General features: G+C 40.3%; 1 protein-coding gene across 1 annotated transcript; it reads right to left on the bottom strand.

The window, feature by feature from the left end:
* Positions 1-377: 377 nt before the first annotated feature.
* LOC121610286 (protein tyrosine phosphatase type IVA 3) lies at positions 378-10,707 on the bottom strand. The gene is made up of 8 exons (XM_041942320.1): positions 10,416-10,707; positions 6,832-7,067; positions 6,584-6,754; positions 4,685-4,822; positions 4,446-4,538; positions 3,450-3,580; positions 2,909-2,983; positions 378-2,294 (listed from the first exon to the last, which is right to left on the bottom strand). Exons 4-8 carry the CDS (start codon positions 4,802-4,804, stop codon positions 2,177-2,179), a joined length of 537 nt encoding a protein of 178 aa, XP_041798254.1. The 5' UTR covers positions 4,805-4,822; positions 6,584-6,754; positions 6,832-7,067; positions 10,416-10,707; the 3' UTR covers positions 378-2,176.
* Positions 10,708-17,909: the final 7,202 nt, after the last annotated feature.

Raw genomic sequence — 17,909 nt, 5'->3', positions numbered from 1 at the left:
TTGTAAAAGTTGTGAGTGTTGCATGTTTGTCATCAAGCTCATAGGCCGACTTTAACTTCAACCTATAAATCCATTTGTAGTGACAATAGGTATTTTATTACAGAGCTGGAAAAGAGGTACACTGATCATTCAATTCGCTGTTGTCCACTGGCACATTTTCTTCTAATGGCATTTTTATCTTTAATAACACAGTTTAACCAATTCCTTGGTCTTGCTGGCAGTTTACAGTAAGTTTGTGATTTTATGCTTTATAATTTCCAGGACAGTAGAGCATAATAAGGCTGCAAAACAGGGATCCATGAAGGCAGGCAAAGGAATCAATGAACAGCTAGGGACAATGGCAAAATCTTTATTAAACAATGCAAGAATTTACAGGCATACAGACATTTACAGCATTAGATTATTTTTTACATTAAAAAAGTGTCAGCTCAAGCCAGTGCCAATGATAAATAGCTAAAGACTACCAAACACACACACTTAGACCTCATGTGAACCATATCCAATTTGTTAACATTGTTAACAATGGTGGGTCGTCTTCTCTGCATCTCTACTGCCTCTTTACTTTACACCCGCTGCTCTCATCTTTCTCGCAAATTGTTGTCCAGGACATCATGTTTTTTTATAGCACAGATGATCAGAAGACTATCAATAACAACATTCTACTTCATAAAAAGTGCATGCTCTATCATCAGCAAAAGAATTTGTATCATTTTTTAATGAAAAATAAAGCAAGAGTCAGAAGCAGTTACATGCATCATTCAGGAAGAATACAAATGAATAAGTAAACTTCACCCCACGAGAAAATATGTAGAACATACTGTGCAAGCTTGTCTGAAGATGTGTTGATGCAGAGCAATATTTATGATGGGAATAGATCAATTTTTGTAATACCTGCAATGATTAGATTTCCTTTGCACATTTTTTGTCGTCAATGAATGGGAGGAGTGGCTCACTCTGGCCTCCAGGAGAATGAAAGTGATAAACAGAGATACCTCATTTAATATTATTTACAACTAGTTTACATCTCCCAGTCATTTTAAATTGTGTGTATCATTACTGTAGAACAATCAACATTTCGTTTTTTATAATATACATATGTACCTTAAACCTGGCTTGAGATCAGCTGCTGCCAACAAAGACGTTTCCTTCTGTGGGTGTCAGTAAACAGAGCAAAATATGCTGTAATGCACACACTCATATGTAAACACAAGCGCAATGTAGTAATATCAAAACAGTGACTGTGACAAACTCAAATGAAGGCATTATGTTTACCAAAATGTTTCATTTGGCATTTTGGAAGATGATTTTGGTGTTGATTGCAAATGGCAGAAAATGCTGGGATGAAAATGCGCCCTTACATCTACAGTTACACTGAGAACAGACGACAGGAATAATGCAAGAGAGAGGGTCAACTTAGAATATTGACACCAAGTTTTAGTAAAAACATTGAGCAGCTAACATGCTTTTATTCCTATGCTTCAGTGTGTTAAGTTTTGTTTTTCCAAAATGGTTTAAAAAGTGTCTCTATGGGCTTTTCATGCCATATAATCTCAAAAAACACTCACAGAAATACTGTAGGTAATTGTATACCAAGATTATGGTGAAATTTAAACATATCAAACATCTGTACAAAATAATGAAAATTCAGTGGTATATTTGACAAAATACCTGATATGATTTGAGGTTTTAAAGGCCAGTAGCCCAGGTTTATATCATAACAAATCAATCCCACACCAAACCTGTCCAGGTGTCCCCATATGCACATGCTACTGTATGGATTTGTCTTGTTGAAAATTTCAATGTGATTCACACACCTCAACACATTATCCCTGACCCAACTGTGTGTCTTTTCCAGAACTATCTAATAAAACAGATATGCCTCAACAAATAGCTACAAACCATAACATATGTGATTTTCTCTCCCTCATCCATCTTTGCCAGGTTCTTCACCATAAACTTTGTTATGAAGCAAACATACCAATGAAAGAATCACAACAAATAAGGGAACAACGGTGGGTTCTGATACAATTACTGTAAAAACATTCAAAAATTCCCAGGGTACACTTGGGCCAATGAAGCCCGTGTATTTTAGTGTTGGTGACACAAGGCTCGTATGGTTGGATTCCTGAGAGCAGTTGTTGAGGGGTACAAGATGTCTGGGTCGGTGTGTGTGTGTTCACATGGTGCAACATTTGTTCTTGTGTGCGTGAGATTCTTTGAAGCGGAGCCTCTGCTTGGATCGATATTTCTCCAGGTAGGTGAGCTGTTTGCTGTTGATGGCTCCGCGACGCTTCCTGAAACACACAAACACATATGGTGGAAGCCGACGGTATTAGATTTTAAAATGTTCTTTTCAGTACTTCTATATACATTGACTGCAAAAAATATTACAGATATCCTCTTGTTGTGGATAATGTGGATTCACTGGACTCGTTAGGGGGCTTAAGGAAATGCATAATGTGTTTTCTCTTGTCATGGTTCATTTCTTGCATATAATCAAAAGCATCCCTGAGAATTTGTTCATTCAGTGCTCAGAGTATAAGTGTGTGTTTGTCTGCCACATTGTCACATGTTCTTTGATACCACCACCAGATGGCACCAAAGAGAGAAGTTCTCAATTTCTACACAGTGTGTGTGTTAGCGATAACCTGAGAGCTAGTTAGCCATCCTCCATGTGCTCTAAAGTATTTTTTATTCCTGTGTTTTTAAACTGCTTTGGCAGCTTTTATCCACGATTGAAGAGAATGACACAGAGAAGAGGCAAGGAGGAAGCGAGGATGAAAATGGAGAATATATATACTACATTCTCTCTATAAAAAAGACAAAGGCTCTAAAATACTGCACTGCATTAGCGCTCTACCCCATTAAATTTCTGCATGATGAAGCTGCAGTATATAAATGTACTTACTGTCTGATGAGTTGAATGGCATCTTCATACTTCATCCCGCTCTCTATCAGAGCCAGAGCAACCAGCACAGGAGCCCTGGTGCAGGAAAACACACACACACACACACACACACACACACACACACACACACACACACACACACACACAAACACACACACCTGTTGGGTCTGATGGTCGAGTATAAATAACAACAGTTTGTCTGCATCTTTAAAAAGGTTTCAGAAATGCCGCTTAGAAATAGAGCCATCGTGTTGCAGTTAGCGTTTCTGTCTTGTGTTTAGTGACGCCAACAGAGTAAAATCTGGAGATGTGGAAATGCCAGAGCCATAAAAACAACAACAGACATCTGTGGTATCAGTTTTATACCAGAAACATGAAGCCAGTGTATCTGATTTCATTTTCTTTTCATCATTTTTCAGCTTCTTCTACAAGTTAATCCCTGCTGTATGTATGTACTGTACTGTATGTGTATGTGTCTCCCCCTCTGGATTCACTCAGTAAGGTGTATGCATTTTCCCTTCTTTCATGTAGTGTCCCTCACCTCCCCAGTCCAGCCACACAGTGAACTGCCACACAGCATCCTGGATCCTCCTGAAACTTCTTCTTCAGCAGACTCAACCAATCATCAACCAGCTTACTGGGAGGCGGGGCTCCATCATCAAACGGCCAATCCTGATGGAAAAGCAGAACAGTTACAATAATAGATATAAACATATAAACTTAGACGCCTCATCAAGTGGGTTGGACCGTTGCTGGAAACACCAGCATGTCCACCATATTGGTTGAGGCCCGTAAACTAATGAAAGGAAATGGACTAGACCTTATAAAGTGCCTTTCTACAAAGTGATTACAAAGTTAATACATATTATCTGCATCATTATGCATCAAAAACAATGTTTATAGCTTTTAATGTGATGATTCTAAATGTTTACTCCTTATATGTTTAGGATATAGGTAAGCACCAAACCAACGTATGTATTTTCCAATGATTTTATGAGATGCTGCTACCAGTGTAGGTAACACTGTTATTGTGATGATAAATATTGAAATATTTCTATTAAACATCTGTGTTTATAATAACCACATCCTGAAACATAGATCTGTACAGGGGAGCAATGATGAACATCACTCCCCTGAAAAACATACGTTGCTTTGGTGCTTACCTATGTCCTAAACATATAAGGAGTAAACATTTAGAATCATCACATTAAAAGCTACATACATTGTTTTTGATGCATATTTGTCTTCCAGATATATTAGTGCGTGTGAATGGGTAGATAAAATGTATTAACTTAAATCACTTTGTCAAAAGGCACTTTATAAAGTTCAGACCATTTCCTTGCATTAGTTTACAGGGCAGATCTGCCTCATCCAATATGGCAGACACGGCTGATGCATCACAGCAACGGGCCCACACGCTTTATCTTTTCTAGAGGCACAAATCAGAGGCATGAGACGTCTACATTCAAATGTCTATGGTTACAACACTCCTGAGGGTAAATGCTGTGTGTGTGTGTGTGTGTGTGTGTGTGCTCACCACTACATTAATGCCGTCTTTCTCCAGAGGTGTTTTATCATAGGTGATATCACACACTCGAACAACTGTGGTGGCACCGTAGCGCTTCAGGTCCTGAAAGAAGCGGCAGGAGATGATTTTCACAGCTATGCCTACTATTAGCCTACCTACTACCTACTATTCGGTTTACATGTCACCAGCATGGGACACAATGCATTGAGTTTATAGATGAGGAATCTGTCAACACACACATTTCTTACCTCTATGAAGGAGCTGAGTGTGCTGTCTGTGGGGTTGTGTGTGATTAGAAATCTCATGTTCTTGTGGCACAGTTCCACTGGAGCAGGACGGTTCATGGTGGCCAGTGTGACCTTTGACATCCCAGGATGACCTCTGACCTTTATGTGCAAGCAGTTAGTTGTTAGTCAGTCGTTTATCGGTACAAACTGAACATGATTTCAAATTTTTGAGCCACATTTGATGCATCTTTTTGAGATACTTAGACATTTCATTGTGAGACAAAAAAGCTTGAACTAGTTACCTTATTTGCTGTTCTCACGCAATTTTCCAGACTTGTCTGAAAAATCTACTGTATCTTTGATACCTACAGGCCTTTTTCATGGCAGACAAGCACAGGTGAAAATAATAAAATTAATGATGTCTAAATTCCATTTAGCCACTTCAGTTTCAGGGCCCTGCAGCTATGCATGCAGGCTCAATGTCACACTGGCATGGCTCACTGGGACACTGGAGTAGATCAGAGCCATCATTAATGTTATTAGTAACACCTGAGCTTTTCCTGCTCTGACTTTGAGCTGTGAAAAAAAGGGCCTGCTCAGCACAACCTGGCCTCACAAGCTTGACTGCTCTGGCCTGCATTACTGCACATTTCTAGTATGTTTTCAAATGCAACCAAACCTGTTACAGTCTTAGGACATCTCAGGACTCATCACAAGGTCACATACTTAAGTGTCATAAGTGTCACACAATACAGAGTAAAAACAAGCAAATCTAGTGTTGGGACAATAGTGTTCAAAGTGGAGTGTGATACTGAGGATGTTTTCACTTATTAGCCTGATTAGACCTCATCTCAAAACTGTGTGGGTGGGTACAGACTGTACTTGATTGACATGTCCCTCACATAAGGCGGGACAACTCACACCTCTGTCTGCTGGTACATTGGGTTTTGTCATCACATAGCACTGCCCAACTTCAACCTCGTCTAATCAGTCAGAATAAGTGAAAACACCTGCGTGGGTCCGCAAAGGGAATTTAAATGACATAAAACAAAAGTTCAGCTCTGATATCTATCACCAGTTTTTCACTGATGAGGGTGCATTTTATAGTTGCGTGTTACTGCTGCATGTGAAACAAAAGCAAACGAGCAGTTCTTCAGTGTATCTTGTTCATTGGCATTGCTCTTCCATTTCAAATAAGATAAGAGGGCTGTGAGTGTATTTTGGGAAGGAATTTTAATTTCAATAATCTTAATTCAGGGATGCCTCACATTCCCCAATGCATACACAGCCACTTTTTAGTTAGAGTACTGATAAGAACTATTATTAGTATATGAAGAACTATTTGGGTGCCATCAGAGTCTTTGCATGCTAGTAAACAAATGAGGAAGGCAACAAAGAAAATGTGAATAAACTAAGCTAGTGGGTTGGCTGGTGACTTTGGCCAAAACCATCTGACTGAAGGAACCTGCTATAGCCATTATATATCTTATACATGTGAAAGTATAGCATGTAGTGCAGACGTTCTGCAGTGACATGTTGACACTTCCAAAGAAGACAGGAGAGGCATATCTGGCTGCTCGATCTGGTCCTGGAGCAACACTAATTATGATGCTGTATGAACAACACTAACATGGCAATATCAGATAAACCATCAGGCCACTCCTCTTCCCAGTGGCATTGGCCCTGGCTGTATTACAAACACTGTTTTGTCGGTGTGAGCGGTGTGTAAGAAAGACCTTGCCCTGGAAATGTGGAAGATGAGTTATATTTCGATGCTAAAACCTGGGACATAAAAAAGGTTGCGTAAATAAATCTTACACTCCTGGAAAGGTGACCCAGAAGCTGATTTTAGCTCACACTAGCTTAACAAAAAAAATCAAGTCAGTTGGTGAAAAAGTGTGGGTGGACCACTATATTTACCTTTAGCTCCAGCTGCAGCAGTTAGCTGCTGTGTCTTCAACTTAGGCCTCCAGGTGACTCTGGACTTCCTGTCTCGTGTGGAACTTCCTGTTTGCTGTTTATAAACGTCACAGGTATTTTGCCAATTCTGAGATCCTGGTGTCTTCTATTAACCCATCAGTTGACTGTATCCTATAGTCCAGGAGGGTACAGAGTGTCAGCTCTGTCTTTGTTTGTCTCTTTCTATTTATCTCTCTGATTGTCCAGACCTTTTTTTTCTCTTTGTCTCTCAGTAGCGTTCTCTTTCCTTCTCTCTCCAGTTAGCTTTCAGTATCGAGGCTCCACTTGTTACCCCATGGGCTGGCTGGTTCAGAAGGCAAAGGCCAGCAGTCTTTCAGGTTTCAGCGCTGCAGGACTGCATGGTACAGCTTCATCCCAGGGTCTAAATGTGTTGGGCGTGGCAGTAGTCACCACTCTGCCGCACAAACTCCATCAACCAGTGATTCTAAAGTGCAAAACATACCAAAATAATCAACTTCCAGAAAAAAAATGTCAAAAAATGGTGCCCCAAACACAATATCTGCAAAATCAGCCCATAGCGCAAAAGATACTAATGATGGCCTACATTGGTAATGTGGAGGCCAGCTGATTGCAGCTGATGTACATAGATAAACGCACATGCGCACACATTAACATTAAATCTTATATTAAAATGAAATGTTTTTCCATTGAACCCATTAAACGAAATTACGGCATTAGTTTTAAATATTGAATTAAAACCTACAAACACTGTAATAATTCAATATCGAATTTTGACATGCTTACATGTATCTTCAAAGCTGATATTTGATTCTGACGTGTCTGAGAAGTGAGTTGTGCGCACACACACACAGACACACACAGATACATGTACACACAAAGATTATTTTCTCACACACCATAAACATTAACATGAAATCTGTCACAAATGTAAAGTGCCTAAATTGTTAACATTCACTTTATTTGCTGATGACAGTCATTTATGTTAGAGAGAGCCAAATATTTGTGGTGAAGGGGTTGCCTATTTGAATATGTCATGTAAAAATGGTAGCTATAATAAGCTAAAGCTTTAGCCTACACCTTTCATCTTAATATTTTTGTTTCCTTTAAATTTAATGCTGTGCTGTTATTTATTTATGGCCATTCATTTTCGAAAACTGTTAATATGGACTGAAACAAATTACAGCTCCTACTATGACTAATACTACTACTATCTTAAACTATCATCTGATGCAACTACTGAATGATGCACAGAAGTGTTCCTACTTGAATAGAGAGGAGAAGAAAATTGGGAAACAGATGACAGATGCAGCATGAGCGAGAAAATCTAATCCATGATGTGGCTCATAAAATATGGAAAATTTTATTAGATCAGCCTGCACAATATCAACAAAATTCAATTTAGTCTGAGGAGAAAAAGACACAGAAAGCTGGTGGCCTATTCAATATGCTCTAGGGGGATTGTACAGAGTAGGGAGCTGAGGGAAGTTCCTCAGGCTTTGGGACAAAAGACCACACACTGAAGTGCAATGTATAAAACAAGTTAGCAGCTAAGTTAGCTCACAGGCTACTTCAAGTAGAGCAGGTCCTTCTGGGCTAGGGCTGGAAAAATGTTCCCATTTGCCAATTTAATTGACACATATTGGCAAAAAGGGGTTGCTGGCCAGTGTTGCCCAGGTCAAGTATAAATGTGGAGCTCTTCAACCGTGCCTTTAATGTATGTCAGATCCCGACTTGGTGAAAAATACAACAGCAGCTACTGACTTTGGCATATTTTGTCATGCAAACAGTTGTTCTTGATCAGATACATATCTGCAGTATATGTCTATGAGATGTTTCAGTGATATTTAATCTGAGCTTCGCAAAGACATTCTTAAAATGATGGCCTATTTAGCAAAGATAATGTTGTCCTGAAAGTGCGTTTCAACAGCTCACTTGCATTTATGCTCTGATGGGAAAGACACTGGGCTAAACTCTGATCAATTGAACTCTGATTGGACAGTATGCTTTACTGGCTCAGTCTATCTATAGACAATTCATGTCTGGCTTTCTGTCCAGGTAAATATTAAGGACTTAGGCGGACACTTGTCTGATAAACTGATTAAAATCTCACAGTCACATAAAAGGCTGGCACTAAAAGTAATGTGGTTTTACCAAGGGCAGGAATTGTTCATTATCTCTGTGGCTGGTGAGCTGCTCCACTATACAGCAACCACATTGGCAGCTAACCAAGGCTTGTTATCATGGGAGGTTCTAATGGCCTGTCTGAAAATGCAAATTAACAATGTAACTGTACTTTGCTTTGGACAGCAGAGTTTGTGAGGGAAATATGAGGGAAGGCGGTCAAAGATGTAATCCTCCTCTCACTCACATGCCCAAACATTCAGACAAACAAGCAGGGAAAGTCCAGAGGTACTCTGGGTAATCTCTGGTCACCTCTTCACCTCAGCTCTGACAACACACACACACACACACATAATCACATGCCGACTTACTCACTAACTCTTCCAGAGGAGTGCAGTCTATTCCAGGTTGTTGACTATCTATAATTAGGAATTTATCCTGTGTTACCGCTAATCAGGATAGAGGTCGATTATTTTCCATCTATTCAAAGTGTTCAAAGAACATTAATCTGCTTTTCCGACAGACGTCATTGTTGATTTTAATGCCTTGTATAACACAAGCACAATACAATTTAAACTACGTCAAACAGGATAAAAACTCATTTATATTACACAGAGCAACAGGGCAGAAGTCACTGTCACAGACAAGAGACAAACTCAGAGACAGACTAGGTGTTAAAAAAAGCTCTGAAGCATCTAAACATAAAACAAACTTTGATAGTTAAAATACTGCAGCGACTTCATATTATAATGACATGTGGAAGCATAAAGGAGCATGAGGGAAATGGCTAGACGGTAGCAGTAAGTCCAATTAAAACTGTAAAGCCGATCTTCCCTGTTACCTTAGAGCACGGTTAGGTTTGTAAAAACAGGTGCGTCCCCAGCTGGCCCTCTCACTGCCTGGCTGTTCCCCTCTCACAGGCTGGGTCAGGACCCAAAGAGGTTAAAAATGGATCTCAGTATTATTTTAGAGCCACGTTATGTTGCAAAACTTTCCTACAGAACCTGTAATGTGAGGCTGAATGAAACACAAGTAAGTTTGTAGGTTAGTAGTAGCCTCAAATAGGACAAATCCTGTTACACCACAGTCACCTCTACTGCCTTCCAGCTATAGAGGAAGCTTCCTGCAGCAGCTCCAGTCGCAAGTCACTCTGAAGGGAAACCGGAGTTGTTTCTGAAAACCTTCAGTATACAACTTCCCTCTTACCTCAGTGGACAGCCTGGCTGCTGAACTGGGAAATCCACAAGCCCCTCACTGGCAGTTACACCAGTCCTGCAGAAGCAGCAGCGACAGCAGCCCTGCAGCAGTGTGAGTGTTGCTGACAGACCACCAGCTGACTGCCTGTTATAGCAAACCTCTGTAGACACTGAATACCCTGCAGCTGTATTTATAGATGTATCTATACTAGCAGCTGATTGTATGACACATCACATTTTTGTGGAAACAAACAGTCTCCGATGCACGTCCGCCCTCGTCTCCCTGCTCTCAGCCTGTTCCCGTGAAGAGCTGTGATTAGCTTGACGGGCAATAGTAACACTATTGTGAAAATGAGTTTCTATGGAAATTCTCCAGAACGGCATCTCCGTGTTGTCAAAAGTTGCAAAACTTCTTCCTGCTGGGCGCCACACTTCTGTGTGTCTGGAATTAAGCAACAAAACAAATGCACTATCCATTGAGTGTTTGTCCTTACCTGCTCTTAAATGTCATCTCCAACCACAAACTAAACTTCAGTTCCTCTTGCCTCAGCAAAGTCCACCTGCTTTTAGTCTTTTCCTGCTACTAGACGCTGAAATGCGTTGGCAGTCAAGCAGCGGAAAATGAAGTCCTTCTGCAGCAACCTGTAGCTCTGCCCCACTATAACACTGAACTATCCACCTCTCCCTGTGCCTCTTGGCCTCAGGGTAACCACTGCGGTGTCGTGCACATGCCAGACTGTAGCTCTACCTTGCCTGTAGCAGTGCAGTGTGCTGGGCTGAGGATCTGCTGTGAGCTGGTCTAATCAGGCTGAGCAGCCATCTGACCCTGACAGCCCTGTCACCACCAGAACACTCTACAGTTAATGCTCTTAGAGAGAGAGAGAGAGAGAGAGAGAGAGAGAGAGAGAGAGAGAGAGAGAGAGAGGAGAAGAGCCTCACTCCCTCCTCCTCCTCTTCCTCTTTTTCTTCCTCCTCTTCATCCACTTGACTCCCTTCCCTCCCCTCTTGCAGGGTGAAGAAGAGGTGCTGTCCCCCCCTTCTCCCCTCTCCTTGGCCTTCCCATAGGCTGATGATTACAAGGTCAGTCAAAGAAGCGTGTGGTCTCACATATAGTCCAATGCGCAGCAACGATGTAAAAGCAGATCAGTGTTTTCAGTTCATGTGTATCTCAAATATTACCGAAGGAATTTGTTAAATTGTGCATCTAATGATTTTTTTTCCTGCCGTGACACGTCTGTCTGGACCTTCGCTTGTTTTCCTGTCCTCCCTCTCTTCCCCCTTCCCCTCCCTGAACCAACTAAAAATAGTCAGTCCTTTGAGCCACCAGACAGATTGGACAAGTCAAACCTTTGAGTCTCAGTTCATGGAACTAACTTTCTCCTTTACTGACAATAGTCCCAACTTTGCTGTTATCATTGTTCTTTTCCTACAGTTAAAATACTGTGTGAAGCCTCTGTTTTATTGCCACAGAGCATAAGCCAATGCCTTCATCCAAAAATCAAATAAAAAGGTAGAAAATTGCGGGATACATTCTCTAAAACCAACCACCTTGGCTTTCTTCCAAAATATTCATGCAGCTTTGGATTTGAAATTTTTTAGGATTCATTTTTACATTGCCTGCTTTATGCAATTTGTTTGCAAGGTTATGGTAAGGATACGTGAGTCCCCAGAGTCACAAGGCAGTCATAGGCTGCAGACTTTTTAAAGCAGAACGAGCTGGGGCCTCACCTCACTATCAATCACTTTGAGTAGAGGTTAACATGACTGTTCACCCACGAACAGAGCTTTAAAAAGCACCTTCCTACCGGCTGAAACCAGCTGAAGCACTACTTGAACGCTTTCTGGTTTATTGCATTAAAATGTGCTCTTGATCCGGACTGCTGCAAGTGATTTCCAGTGTGTATGTGTGTTCTCAAAACCGGAGCTGTGTTTTATGTATTATGGTGAGGGATTATCTGCTACTGTATCATGGGCCTGTGTCATGCCTTGATTTTCATTATAGTGACCTGACACCTACTATATTCTTGATAATGTGCAAATATAATGTGTTGCAAACACTAAGTCACAGTTAAAAATAAACACCTCCAGAAAAAAGAAGAAAAAGATGCATTGTCCTTTAATGAAGACTTTGACTGCAAGCAACATCTGAACAACGAATTGCGTGAATGTGGCTCATTCACATTCTGTGGATCACATGTTTTTTGCAAGTTTTAAAGCAAAGGTGTGATCAGTATGTGTGGAAATGCAGTCAAGAGAGACTGGTAGCTGGGGGGAGAGATAAGGGCATGGCATGCAGAAATGGTTTGAGTGGGACATTTCAGTACGTGACTGAACACAGCCAGTGTCTTTATTCTCAATTTTCATTCTCAACAGTTTAGACTATAAACATTACATAACTGTAGAGACAACCATGATTATTGAGGCTGACTGACTGCAGTGCTGTTATAATCAACTATAAAACAAATGATTACATTAACTATCAAACAGATGATCTATAATATATAATTATGGAGATAGCTGAACTGGGTGTCTGTTTTCACTGGATGAAAGTTTATGAGAATTTTTGTAATGTGGTGGAAAGCTTTAAAATTCAATATTCACAGAATTATGATATCTTTCTTACCTCAATTTTTTCACACATTTCAAATCTTTTTACACAATTGTGTAAAGAGTCTGTGAATGAATTTCAGTTGCATTTTGAACATATCCTTTAAAGGTTACTGGAGTTAATTGATATGATGCACTGGGTTGCTGAACATACTGTTTGTTACAGCATATGTTACAGTTGACTGGTGTGGATGAATCACCTGCACATCAACACCAGCAAGACCAAGGAGATGGTGATAGACTTACGCAGGAAGCGGCCCAGATCACACCAGTCAGCATGCAGGGTTTGGACATTGAGATCGTGGGGGAGCACAAATAATGCAATCTTCTACACAGTGGCCTGCTGAGGCTGTGGAAGCTCTGAGAGGGACAGAAAGAGACTGAACAGACTAGTTAGGAGAGCTGGTTCTGTCCTGGACTGCCCTCTGGACTCCACTGAGGATGTAGGTGAGAGGAGGATGTTAGCCAAGCTGACATCTATCACTGACAACCCCTGCCACCCTCTGCATGACACAGTGGGGGCCCTCAACAGCTCCTTCAGCAACAGACTGCTGCATCCACTCTGCAAGAAGGAACGCTACCGCAGGTCCTTCAGGCCAACAGCCGTCAGGATATTCAACTCCAGCATCACCAGTGCTCACATACATACTGTTTCTTTCTTTGCACTACTGTAAAACATCCTTCTACCTCATACACACTATTTTTTCCTTAAATACCACACTATGCATATATATTCTTATTTCCCCTGTGACATTAGAGCAAATACTGTACTTAACTTATCCATAACCACCTGCAATTTTTGTTTCAATCCCTGTGCAATTCTTTTTTCAGTATTTCTCAAGTACTTTCCATTGGCCACATATTTTCTATAGTCTTTTGTATAAAATGTACATATACATGGTCTACTCCAATTTTGTATTTTTTATTTTTTATTTTGTATTGTCTTTGCTATTTGCTATTTTTTATTGCTGCAACACCAATTTTCCCCAGCTGGGGATTAATAAAGTTGATCTCATCTTATCTAATCGTATCTTATCTTATCTTGAAGTAAAGTGTTGCAAAAAGAATTCTCCAGGACAAACTGGTGAGTTCTGTGTTAGATGAAGTGAGCTGCATCGACTTTGAAAATGCATTGCAAACAGAACCACATATCAAAATTGGAGTTGAAATCATGGTCCAAATGTTTTGCATTAAAATGCATTTCATTCAGTTACTTTTGAACTTTGGAATGATAAATACACAAACATACACCTGGGACTTCCTCCCATTGTCTACTTGTTGTGATTGTTCCTCATATTCATGCACTCTTCCTCTCAAGGCCTCCTCCATCTGATCCTCCTCAGGAACACTCTGCTCCAGTGTGACCATCTGTTTTGATGCCACAAACAGCAGTGCACTGGGCTAAACATGGTTGCAGCAATGGTTTCTGGAAACATGAGCTGGCACCTTGTAGGTCAACCCTCAGCTGGCAGTCTTGTGCTTTTAGAGAAGCCTAAAGGACGCCGGTTGCAGCCAGATGAAAGCAACAGGCTGACCTGCAAAGACTTCAGCACTGCATGCTTTCACCAACAGCTACAAGGAAATGCCAAGGAGGTGCTCGAGCCTTATTTTGATAAACCAAACACTGCAGATGGTGACGATCACGGTAATTATGAATCATGATGCTCAGGCTCACCTATCTGAGCTGGAATAAGGCAGCAACTATGAATAGAGATAATTTATTGGCTTGTTTTCTCATATCGAACCTTTCAGTCAAACACCTCCACGTATTCTTGAGGTCAAGCAAACTTATTCTTCATATCTTGTCAAAGTGTGTGCATGTGTTTGTGAGTCTTTTAATATTAAAGATAAAATATTGTGTTAATTGCTCATCAAATGAACACTTTTCCACTCGTAAGAGCGCTGACAGGAAGCAGCCCATCATACTGACCTTCAGGTTATGGATTAATATCATTGACACAAAACGTTAACAATACATGTGCATACATAAATAGATTTAACACTGTAAATTATTCTTCATATGTTTGACTAAAGCTTTGTTTCCCTGTTGATGTTTAACTAGATTTTTCTTGGTAAGCTATTTTTGGCATTATGCAATGATTGGTGCTATTTAAACCTCCTTACACCTTTATAGAGGAGCACTAATCTGGCTCGGTAGCTTCTTGTCTCACTCTGTTGTATTAGTGTCTGGCGAATACAAACTTAGACTCCAGTAAAAAAAAAAAAAAGTCTGACCTACAGTGATATAACCAGAATATGTAACTGACCAGTCATATTAACACTGCTACAACTTCTTCTTCTGCATTCGTCCACAACAGCCACAATACTGAGTACACAGCTACTAACACTTCTAACAGTGAGCCTTTTATACCAATAAAAAATTACAGCTGTCTACTCCCATGTTTATCTGCAGTTAATCTTTCATAAGTCCACCTCCTGGCTACACTGACATCTATAAGTTTGCTTCATGTCATTCCCTCCTGATGAATGACACAAGTGGGAGCAGAGGAAACGTTAACACTGATTTACCATGTTGATATATATACGATTACACAGTGCGTCCCCTCCCCTGTACTAGTTTGTAATTCTGCCCCTCAGGCACACTACTCATGCAGCAGTGTGAAATACTATGTAATTCCCGGGGCGATAGGAAGAAACTGGATATGAAAAGGAAGCGTAGTTACTCTCAGCAGTTATCTTTTATACTGTAAGCGGCCATTTTCTGTTGAGAATGAGGGAGAGGTTAATTAGCGTACAATCACACGTCTGATTTTAGCTTTATACCTGTGTTTATGGGATGTGATGCAGCAGCAAGTGCATCACTGTGCTGGAAAACGCAGCCCCTCTTTTTCCAGGACTAAGGGAGTAGCCGCAGTATGCTCTGTGTTGGATCAAATGATATTTCAGGGGCTTCCTGCTCTGAGCCTTGCTAATATTTTTAAATTCAGCCAGATTACTCGAGGAAACGAGTGATTAAGTGTGTCAGGGTTACGTACTGCAAATCAGTTTACAGCTCACTGCAGTGCATCATGTTGCAGCTGAAGTAGAGGATGTGTTACAAAGTGGTTTAATCTATATAATACAATGCTGGACAATGTGATGTGATACAGTGCAAAGATGTATGATATGAGATATATGTCTCTAGGCTGGGAACCTAGGGAAATGGGTCCCAAATGGGTCCCAAAATAAATCTGAAGGTTTGCAAGAATATTATCAAGTCACAAAATATTTATAGAAGTTTATCAAACATTTACTCAATATTTGAAACTAATTCAAAAAAGAGAAAACAATAAATAAACTGAAAAAATCTCAGTCTTTGGTTGACCTGGTTATAACCTATAAATACAGTATAAAGAGCTGGTGATGATGGTGACAACTATATATGGCTTTGCATCAGGAGGTCAGAAGTGAAAAAAGTTGGGCCGATTTAATGGATCTTTACTTTGTCCTTAATCATCTTATCAAGATTAAGTAACTTGTTGTTGATATTTTATTACTGTAAGATTACTGTGGGTTCTTTGAGACTAGATATCTTTACTTGTGTAAGTGCATTTTTTTCCTGTTCTGTTATTATTTTAAGGAATATTTCCCTCATTTTATTGCTTTTTTCTTGTTTTTGAGAGCTGAGTTTTAGACTCTGTACCCAAATCATACGATACCAGGAACTGAGGAAAGTGACTGCGTGTAAACATGCACACACCCTCAGAAACATGCTTACAGGACAAGTCGCAGACATGCACATACACTAAGGTTCAGAGAAAAATCCTACACAATCATACTAACACACACGCACACATGTATTATAACAACAAACACACATGTACACACACAAACACACACACACACAGTCAGGCATGTGGCAAGCGGCAGCAGCTGCTGTGTGTATAATTAGAATGTTTTGAAAGCTGAGAGTGGGAGAGCAGGACTTTTACCTGCAGAGTTTCCATGACAACCCAGTCAGCATGACAATACAGCTTTACTATGTCAAGAACATCATACATGTTCGCTCTGAAGTGAAGACGGTTAGAGAAGGAAGAAAGAAAATAAAGAAAGGTTTGGGTTACATACTCTCATGTAACCTCAAGCAATTAATGAGACTTGTTCTCACCCACAACACAGAATGTCCACAAGACAGGTGCAGCGGGTTATACAGGAGGTTACATATCAATACTTGTAACTCAACGATCACTTGACCATATGCTGAGATTTCTGGCTTTCGAAATTTTCCATCTCACAGTCCGTTCCGTCTGTTTTGGAACAGACACACCTACATAGGATTTAAAAAAAAAGAAGCACTTCCTAAAATAGCTTGTTGAATGCGTTTCATTCATGCAGAATTAGAAGTCAGTTCAGGGCTAGTGAGAGCACAAAGCAAAGAGAGAATTAAAATCATTATTTACCAAAGAATCTGCATAGTTTACTTAGTTACAACAGTTTGCCTGCACAAAATTAAGGAGTAAAAACAAATCAGCGCGATGACATCCTGACCTTCTCCATGCTGATGGCTGACGAGCTGCATCCAGAAAGTGGAGATGAAGCTCCATCTAGTGGAGTCAACATGGAAATGACACAAAGTTGCAGAATGTGCTGAGTGACACTTGAATCCTCTCCAAACCAAGTGAAAGGTTTGTCTTGGATTGAAAAAATGAACACCTCCTGGTTGAAAGCATCAGAAAACACACTGCAGCTTCAAATGGCTAATTTATGACTGTGGGCTTTGTAAAAAATGTACTTTCAGTACTAAGACTAGATCTGACTAATGACTAACGCTGCAAATATTTCACAAAATGTCTTAATTTGTAATGTCATATATGATACAGTAGAGGTTCTTGGGTGATACCTGATGTAGGCTTAATTATCCTAAGTGACAACAACTGCTCAGTATGTTTTATGCCTACATTTAGGTGAACTCTGACAGTACAACATTGTCACTATGGGTCTGTTTCACAAAGACATTTTGACATGTTAGAGAAGTAAAAGCACAGCTGTAAATAATTAAAATAATGATGGCTGAATTCCATTTAGCGGCTTCAGTTTCGGGTACTGTGCGTGCTCACTCACTGTCACGTTGATGACTTACCTGGACACTTGACTAGAACAGAACTATTGTCAGTCGTAACAGCGGTGCTTTTGCTCATCTGAAAAGCTAAAATGTCTGCTGTGAAGGAGGCCTTTCTGACTTGCTTTTCCATACATATGGACGCCATACAAAAAATACATACACAGGCTTGCATGACACAGACACAACATTTGTCAAACGTTACAATCTCCTTTAGTTTATTTGACCCTTAAAAGCCTCCCACCTAGTGAGGGGTGACTTCAGAGCAGTATTTAGTTGGGAATGAAATGTTGGTTTTGCAGCAATTTCTATCAAATATGAC

The sequence above is a fragment of the Chelmon rostratus genome, chromosome 8 (assembly GCF_017976325.1).
Source record: "Chelmon rostratus isolate fCheRos1 chromosome 8, fCheRos1.pri, whole genome shotgun sequence".
In the NCBI taxonomy this organism is placed as follows: domain Eukaryota; kingdom Metazoa; phylum Chordata; class Actinopteri; order Chaetodontiformes; family Chaetodontidae; genus Chelmon; species Chelmon rostratus.
Note: the sequence above shows the minus strand (reverse complement) of the source record. Positions and strands in the feature narration are given on the sequence as shown.